Source organism: Rhea americana, unplaced genomic scaffold (genome assembly GCF_003343005.1).
Source record: "Rhea americana isolate MKP2758 unplaced genomic scaffold, rheAme1 scaffold_7, whole genome shotgun sequence".
Taxonomy (NCBI): domain Eukaryota; kingdom Metazoa; phylum Chordata; class Aves; order Rheiformes; family Rheidae; genus Rhea; species Rhea americana.
In genome coordinates, this window is record NW_028186867.1 from 3,575,732 (window position 1) to 3,585,162 (window position 9,431).

The following is a 9,431-nucleotide window of genomic DNA, read 5'->3' on the forward strand; positions in this document are numbered from 1 at the left end:
TGTGAGGAATGTATCTTCATGCTGGAAGAAAAGAGAATCTTACTCCTTTTATTTTTCTTTTCTTTTTTGTTTTTAATTGATGACTGCAAAAAGAACAAAAAAAAATACTGCATGTAGGGCTAGCTTTCAGTAGGAGAAATGGAGGGTGGTCTAAACAAGCCTACCAGCTATATCACTCTGTGAGGGSTGGGCTTGAATCCTATACACAGTAAGTACAAATAAGGTGGAAGTTAATGAGTTCACAGGAATTTTCACTGCATATCTTCATGGCTATGGAGTKTTCAGTTGACTGTTTTTATTGTAATCAAAGTCTTCATTTGACTGAAGTTTACGTAGCCRTGGCAGATATAACAATGACAGGCAGTTCAGTAGAAGCTTCTCCTAGGTCTCCTTTAAAACACTTCCCCACTACCCCTACTATTGACTTTTTCTCCCCAAAAGTACAAGGAAGATACYAAGAAAGTTGCTGTCTTCCTAACAAAAGACTGTATACAGAATTAGTAAAACATTTGTGTTAGTAATTGGATACAGTGGCAAAGTATAGAGTTAGTGTGGTGGTAATTCATTCAAACAGAAATGGATTTTGTTCTATAGCTTTTACAAAGAAATAACAAAAAAAAAACTTGAATGAAAACATTGTTCAACTGCTACTGTCTTGAGCATCTTAAGCCATGCTATTCTTTCATGTGCAGTTTCATTTTTTCCCCACACAGCTGATTTACCCACTGTATATTTACTTTTTCTACCCTACCTTGCTGTGTTTTCACATATGCAAATAATCATTTTAAAAATTAAAATTTTTTATTAAAGGAGAATTTCTGAAAAATGTAAATCTGCTCTCTGGAGGTATTAGGAACAGCTGTATTCTAGCTYTCTTATAGCTAGGGAAGCCAAACAGAGAATGCAAACACACAGAAGTATTCACACACTGAAATCATGACATGTGTCAGGGGAATATAAGAGAGAACCATGAAGAAATACCTTTCCACAACAGTGCTTTTCCATAGCTGGCTACCTGCAATAAAAACTTACAGTAAACATAGCCTGTGACAAATGAACTGAAGCTCTGATACAGTGAGACTGAAGAAAATAAGCTACTTGAAGAGAACACAGTTTTGGGGAAAACTAACCGTGTCATAGCAAAGACATAGGAGACAGGGAAAGTCGTCTTACCTGTGTAATCTTTAGACTTTTTATTTATTTATTTATTTATTTTTGTGTATCTGCCCACGCATGACATGCTACTTGTGCTAAATGGTTCACATTATTCACATTAAATTCCTTTGAAGGAATGCATTTTATTTGAAAGAATGCATTTTTCAGAGAGACTTGGACAGGCTGGAGAGTTGGGCGGAGAGAAAACCTCATGAGATTCAACAAGGGYAAATACAGGGTCCTGCACCTAGGGGAAAAATAACCCCATGTACTAGTACAAAGTGGGGGCTGACCTGCTGGAAAGCAACTCTGCAGAGAAAGACTTGGGAGTGCTCGTGGACAACAAGTTGAGCATGAGCCAGCAATGTGCTCCTGTGACCAGGAAGGCCAGTGGTATCCTGGGGTGCATTAGGCAGAGTGTTATTAGCAGGTCTAGGGAGGTGATCCTGCCCCTGGACTCAGCCCTGGGGAGGCCTCATCTTGAGTACTGTGTCCAGTTCTGGGCTCCCCAGGACAAGAAAGACATGGAGCTACTGGAGAGAGTCCAGCGTAGGACTACGAGGATGATCAGAGGGCTGGAGCAYCTGCCCTGTGAGGAACGGCTGCGAGAGCTGGGCCTGTTCAGCCTGGGGAAGAGAAGACTGAGGGGGGGGGGGATCTGATCAATGTGTACAAGTACCTGAAGGGAGGGTGTCTAGGGGATGGGGTTGGACTCTTTTCARTTGTCCCATGCAAAAGGACAAGAGGCAACAGCCAGAAACTGAACTACAGGGAGTTCTACTTGAATGTGAGGAAGAACTTCTGTACTGTGAGAGTGACGGAGCACTCGACCAGGTTGCCCAGAGAGGTTGTGGAGTCTCCTTCTCTGGAGATCTTCAAGGCCCGCGTGGATGCAGCCCTGTCTAACATGCTCTAGGTGACCCTGCTTGAGCAGGAAGGTTGGACTGGATGATCTCTAGAGGTCCCTTCCAACCTCAACCATTCTGTGATTCTATATGATTATTAAAAAAGACATGTAGACCACTACTTTATGTTAACAGCGCTTCATTTGCATCAGTTTAATAAGGCCTTACTTCAAATGTTTTCAGAATCAAAAAAATCTGTATCTAGAATAAAAGGTTAACCTGTATTTTGAATCACATTTCAGTGATAGAAGAGGTTAGCATTTTAGGGGATGAAAATGGACTTGCTTATTAGTACAAACATTTAAGAGGACATAAGATAGCTTTTAAATGGTTGATGCATTAATGTTAAAGGAGAAGGTTTGTATGTTTCATTGCTGTCCAGCTGGAAATCTAACAAGACAGGAGTGCATGTATTTACATTTTAAAGACTCTGTTCAAAAATAATGGAAATTCAGCTTTCAATTGAGATTTTAGAGAGTAGAGCAGAAATCTGTGCAGAGGTACATCCACAGATTGCTCATGTTTCCAGGTGGATGGGTTAGTTATATGTATAGTTAGATACACCTGTTTACTATTCTACACATTATTAGCAGTAATAATTCCAGTTCCAGTTGGGCATGTGACTCCACTTGGAAAAAAAACATATTGCAGATGAGATTGATATTTATAGAGACTGTCAAAACAGGTGAGACAGCTCTGAATGCTGTGTTAAGATGCAATAAACAAAATATGTCAGAGTTTTTGTATTGTAAGTCATCATAGGAATTTGTCTATTGGGAAATAATGATGATGCACAAAGAAAAAAAAAATCCCTGAATTCAGCATGTGGGATGAGAGCAAGTTTCCAGAGCCAAAACTTCAGTTTTGTATGTTTGCACCTGAAGTCACAGCAAAACAACTGTTATTCTAACAGTGTCAATTTTGAGATGACAACACAAGCGATAGCAAAAATGTGCAAGGCATGTTTTCTCCTTCTCATATATTTTATTAATTGTAGTAAGAAACAATGTCTGAAAGGTTACCTTTGCCTAGTTGACTATAGACTGAAGCTAGATATAAACATGTTCTATAAATTCTTTTCTTTGGAAAATTTCTCACTCTCTGATCGCATCCTTCGTAAATGATTACTCTTAAATCTGTATCTTGAGCCTGCCCATGTTTTAAACATTTCCTAGTTGGTCGTTATGAAATTACTAATTCAGATTAATTCTTGAAAGAAAACAAAATATCAAAGAGATATGTAACTGCTAAAGAAGAAAAACTGGTCAGCAGAGTATATACCATTTCTGGCAATTTGTCAAGTGGCTCCTGTTGCCTGTATATGAAGTGTTTCTTTCGCCAAACACATTTTCTCTCCTGGCAGGAACTTGTTCATATTGACAGCATGTTACTATTCTCTTCCTCTACCCATTGTGCTTTTTTTCCTTCTTTTTAATGTTCTCTCTCCTGTCATACCCACTATTCAGGTTAACCTTGGAGGTGGGAAGTTTATCTGACAATTTCACAGAGAGTCAGATGTTTCTCTGTTGTTCTTGTGAGCACTCTTTTCTTTTGTCTCTTCTGCCTTCCTCAGGCATTTCCTGCTAAAAATGTCGTAATTCTTACGTTCTGTGTTAGGGTCCTCTTAAGTTGTTTTTGGCCATCACTGCTTGTGGAGGGTTAAAATAATTTTCAGAAAGGATTATTTTAATAAAAGGAGGAAAAAAAGAAACTGTAATAAAAATACCCCAAAGGCTGGAGTAGGAGAGAAGTTGGAATCAAATTAAAAGTAGTTTTGTACGGACTAGAAAGCGATTGATTCCCTACTGGCCAGCAGCATACAAAGCACTTCTTTGCTGCTCTAGGAGTGCCTAAAGCAGTGGACCTTGCAATTATCAGTGTTATATATATCTTAAAGCCATATTAAATATGTTTGCTTGACTGTTTCCAAGTTTTAGTTAATATTTTTTTTTCACTTGTAAACTAAAATATAAGGGGGTTGATGGTGTTTCTCATATACAGAAGAGAAGATCAAATGGCTAGAAATGTTTTATAGCATTCCCAGGAGATTAGCTAACAGAGCCTTCCTATTGCCAGCTTCATACAAAGTTGTCCATTACAAGTTAAAAAAACAAAAACCTCATTAGAATGCATCTTTTATGACAATCAGACATTTCCCTCCAAGCATGTTTCAGAATAAACATGGAACTGTATTTTTGTGCTCTATGTATATACAGGTATGTTACTAAAATATCTGTATTGTTCAGTCACGTATTCCATAATTACCTGCTTGATAAAACTTGTCATTGTATGACCATTTTATTTGTTGTGGCTTATAATAACTTGATCTTTACATTTGTGTTCTGGGGTGTTCTTTCCTGGTACAACCTGTAACTGATGCAAGTAACTTGTCTGCCTTCCACTTTGCCTTTCGTTCTCTGGGGTAGAAAGCAGAAATGATTAGATTGGAGCAAGAAGTCTGATTTGCCCAGGACTGTTGTTTGGAATCAGTGGAGCAAAAAAACTGGGTCATGTGGAAAATACAAATCAGAGAAATTAGGGTGTCAAAGAATTAGGTGGACTTTTTTTTTTTTTTTTTTTTTTAGGAACAGGAGACCGGACATAGGTATTCCAGATATGGGGACTAAGATTACTTTAACATTGCCATGCATGGGAAGTAGAATAAGAATTCAAGCGGGAAGATAAGAACAAAGAATTAAACACATTGTGGACAAACTGAGATAGTAACTTGAATGAAGTACAACCTTGCATTRTATCTTTACTACATGATGTGATAGTGTCTCGACACACACTTGTGCTGCTTCAATTACTAAAAGCTAAAATCACTGTCATTTTTTATGAAAAGCAAGATTCTTCAAGGAACTCCATGCTACTGCAGTTAGACAGCTTTGATCAGTTTTCTAACATGCTTTAAAAAGTAGCTTAAGTGTTCAGCATAGACAATTTTAGGAGTAGTAGCCAAACTCTTCAAAACCCAGAGAAGGAGTAGAGGCACTGAGAATTTCTGCAAGATACTTAAATCTGTGATAAGCAACTGAAATGACAAGGCACTGGGAATGAAGCAGTAGAGTAGGAGTGGCTGTGTGAGGGCACAAGAGTTGGTACAGGAGAGCAAAGAACAGGGAGTCACACTACATGGCCAGAAAGAATGAGACTAGAGCTAGGACAGCAGAGCTGGAACCGYGATAAGAATTTGGTTAAAGATTTTGGTTCAGAAGGCATCACTCTTACAGGGAACAGAGAAAAGAATTTGTGTAGGTTACACACTACTTTTGGGGACTTTCTGTCTCTAAGAATCTATTTCTTTTGCTGCCAGCATATATCTGTGAAACTTGCTAGCAGTTTGTGTCTTCTCATACTTGAGTATTAGCTGAAATGGAAGAAATCATCTAGCTGCTATTATCAGCTTTGATACACTAGCTATAGTGATACATTAGCTATAGTTGCTTCATTTTACATGACATATTTAAAAATTCTGGAACTACTGGTGGCCTTGTGAGAGTCCATAGGATGTCATGCAATGGATTTTGTTTCTTCTAATTTATGTTTCTAGAAAACTGCATGCCMAAAGGAAATAAATACAAAAATAGGGTCATGATATAATTTTAATTGTCCCCTTGTGTATATTCTGGAATAACATCTTAATTTTCTAATGTGCTGTTCTGAGATGGTGATCACTCTGGTATTTGAGTGTTTTTCAGAAATGGAATAACTTTTTCTTTCAATTCATCTCTGGAGTATTTTAGTATTACASCTATTGTACAGCAGGCAGTGAGATTCAGGAGATTAAAGCTATGTGCTTTTTCATTATGTATGTCCAATTTGGGTCTTGATTTTTTTCAGTTGCTGTGGTGTTTAGTACAGTATAAGTGCTCTACTTACTGCATTTTGGAAAATTGAATTTAATAACCTAGAAAATAAGGTATACGTGATTACTTCAAAATATTATTTTAAAACCTGTTACTACTAGTGGAAACAATATAATCACAACAGCACAGGTCTCTGGCAAAGCTTACTTAGTCTGTTCCTTTCCTTTCTYGTGGAATCTACATACACCTTAAATCATCACATAGGGATTCTGTGGGAGAAGTCATGCCACCATGAGTATGTGAATGCAAGGTAAAGAAAAGGAACAAGACAAGATGGAACAAGAAATTTAACTCTAGCATCTTTTTAAAACTTGTGACTTAAACTTATAAAATAGTGTTGTCTGTGTCTAATTTTGTATGTTATTATGGAATGTATTACACTGAGAGGAAGAGAGAAGGAATTCTGCCCCCTTTGAGCCTTTTAACAAAATTTGCTGCATTTGCTCATGCAGTACTAAGTTTTTGATACCTTAAAGCCATTTCTGTCAATCATTTCAAGTTGACCTTTTTTGTTTTGTGAAATCAGCCTGTTAAAGAAAGAATCATCTTCGCTGTTGTCTATTTACTTGAGAAGCATTGAAAAGAAGCAAAATGTATGCAGTGTTAGTTGGTTGTTGCCCACTAAGAGCAGTTCCTGAACAAGTTTGGAAAACTGAGACTAAAGTTGATGAGAGGGTTATTARCCTGCAGCTAATATCTTGTGTCCAGCACAGTCTGTGTTCATGCTAGAAAACAGAGCTGAAACGATTTTACAGATATAGAAGAGGGGGGTCTCCTGTGAATTGGTGAGGAGCAGATATACACTCTCCATTGGCCCCTGGTGGCTGTTTGGTCTGAGAGAAGTATCCTATATTCAGAGTGCTGCAGTGAAAAGTATCTAATCCTTTGCATAGGGAACTCAAACTCGGACAGGATAATGAAATGTATTTCCTTCTTACACAGGGTACTGTGTTTCCATGCTTCCCTGCATTAACCTTTCATAGAAGATTGGATCAGGTTGAGGGTTTCTAACCATTAGGTTTGAGATATTCATTACTCTGAGTTCATAGCATCAGTAGATAAAGCTCTGATGTTAATGACTGTGATTGACAGCTCCCCTTCTCTTCTCAGTGTTACTTACTGTGGTAGTTTCACAAGAGAGAAACTGAGCTGTTTTAGGGACTGCTTTAAGCCAGTTTTATACCAGCAACAGAGATTAAAGCCCATACCTGTCCATGAGAAGAGCATATTTCTTTGATCTTGATTTTTTTCTAGCAGAAGCATAGCTTCATCTATGTGTTTATAAAAGGAAACATTCCCCTCTATTTGTTTCTCTCACTTATGGAGAGYTTCAAAGGATAATATGTATGATATTAGAGACATTGCTTAATGAGCTTTTGGTGAGTAGACAGAAGTGATGAACTCATTTTGTCGTATTTTGAGATAAGCATTATTTGATTCTAGGATAAGTATGTACCTTGAGGAACATTTTTGGTGTGTGTGCAAGTGTAATGGGAGCATTTCAGCTATAGCAAGAATTTTCTTCCACACTGTTTGAAATGTGTTACTATGTTCAGTAAGATGGTATTGTTAAGATACTACTAAATGTATTGTAAATGGAGATAAATAGTGATATATATGTATATGTATGTGTGTGTGTATATATGTATATAGATAACTGCATATATATGTGTGTGTGTATATATATATATATATATAAAATATTTCTGTTTTACAGGGGTTGATAAGCTAATCCGTCATTTACACAAACACAGGATACCCATTGCTGTTGCCACTAGCTCAGCTGAAGTGACATTTCAGATGAAAACAACCAGACACAAAGACTTCTTTGGTCTTTTTCATCATATTGTGTTGGGAGATGACCCTGAGGTGAAGCATGGCAAGCCACAGCCTGATGCATTTCTAGTTTGTGCAAAGAGATTTGACCCTCCTGCACCTCCAGAGAAGGTAAGGAGGGAACAAATTAGCTGCAAAGTTACCAATGCACTGTCCAGGTTACATTTTTTTTTTTTTTTTTTTTTTTTTACATGATAAGTATTTAGATTTAGAGGTGAGGTCAATATTTAAAAAAATCGTTTATCTATTTTCAAAAATGTTTATATTGTTGAAGCAAGAGATCATTGGAAAGTATCATTTTCCTTCACTATGCATGATGTTTGTAATGCAGATTGCGCTTACTTACTACCTAACGTTCTCCAGGAATAGGAGATTATTAATAGGAAATTATTAAACTTTCCTAAGTTTAATAATTTCCATTCCATGCATAAATCTGAACTTGCCTACTCAAAGTTTAGAAAAAAATATTTAAGCATAGATCAGTTTACTTTTCATTCATTTGTGGCTGATTTACCTCTTAAGTGTCTAAACATTAAAGCTACCATTTTTATAAAGAGCGCATATGTTTTTTTCTAAGCAGTCTTTTTCCTCCTGCATTCTAAATCTCTGAGATAATAATTCTTGTTTTCTGATTTAAAACCTATTARTTTGAGAAATCTTACTTTTGCAAGTAGGCTTTGTATGATATATTCTAAGAGGAATCCAAGTAACAAAGCTGTAAATTTCAGTTTGGAGTCCACTAATTGTGAAATTTGATTATGTTAATTCTCAATTTAGAGCAAATATTGGGAAAAGAATTTTTTGGGGAAGTGAGGRGGAGTAGAAAACAGAGAGCAAGTTTTGTTAAGCTATTTACTTGTTTTTGCTCCACCTAGAAACCGGAGTTTAATGTTGCTGTCTTATATAATTATTGTTTTGCATAACTATATGTCCAAAGAATATAAAACCAGGATATGCAGTGTTGTATGATGTGATTTTGGTGGAAAAAGGATGACCAAAGTCTTTAATGCATACTTCTCATTTTAATAGATGCATGTCTGTAAGACGTTTTTTAATTCAGAAAAGAGAGCAGAAGGCATTGCTAATTRATATGAAGCTGGGTCATACCTGTTATCATATCTAACGGAGAGTAAGGAGACGGAATGTCAGTTGTATTSGTGACAAATTAAATGTTATTATTTGATGTGAGGGACCTAATAGCAATATCTAGAGGACAGCTTTCCCAAAGATTGTAGTTTATTTGAYTCTGTTTCAGAAAAGTCAGAAGGTGATCATTATTTAAAAGGATTAGAATAATTAAAAAAAAGAAACCTGACACTGTGTTGTAAATATTTTTATTTATTCAGCTGTAGGTAGCTATAACTGTGTTTACAATGAAAATATTTGAATGCAGTAATATCTGCATTACATTCAGTGATTTTAAGCTTGAAAGGTGTGTTAGATAAACAAAATTCTGTTTTCACAGTACTTTTCTTCTGTTCTTCTTCAAGGAAAGATTAAAAAAAAAAAGAATTAAAGCCATGGCTAAATGTTCAAACCCATGCTGCTTCATTGCATGAGGTAGAGTTACCTCAACCAAGATTCCTCTCAGTTAGTTCAAATAGTTCAACTGAGTTGTCTTTTAGATTTTTTTTTAGATGTTCATATCAGATCTTTCTTTTTCTTT

The 9,431-nt window shown here is 36.4% G+C and overlaps 1 protein-coding gene across 3 annotated transcripts in view; it reads left to right on the forward strand.

Moving 5' to 3' along the window:
- PUDP (pseudouridine 5'-phosphatase) overlaps positions 1-9,431 on the forward strand; it is a 101,571-nt gene that overhangs the window by 35,940 nt on the left and 56,200 nt on the right. For all 3 annotated transcript variants that reach the window (XM_085321579.1, XM_085321578.1, XM_085321581.1), the window contains exon 3: positions 7,647-7,876. In XM_085321579.1, coding sequence (XP_085177705.1) covers positions 7,647-7,876 — 230 coding nt within the window. The remainder of the gene's footprint in view (positions 1-7,646; positions 7,877-9,431) is intronic.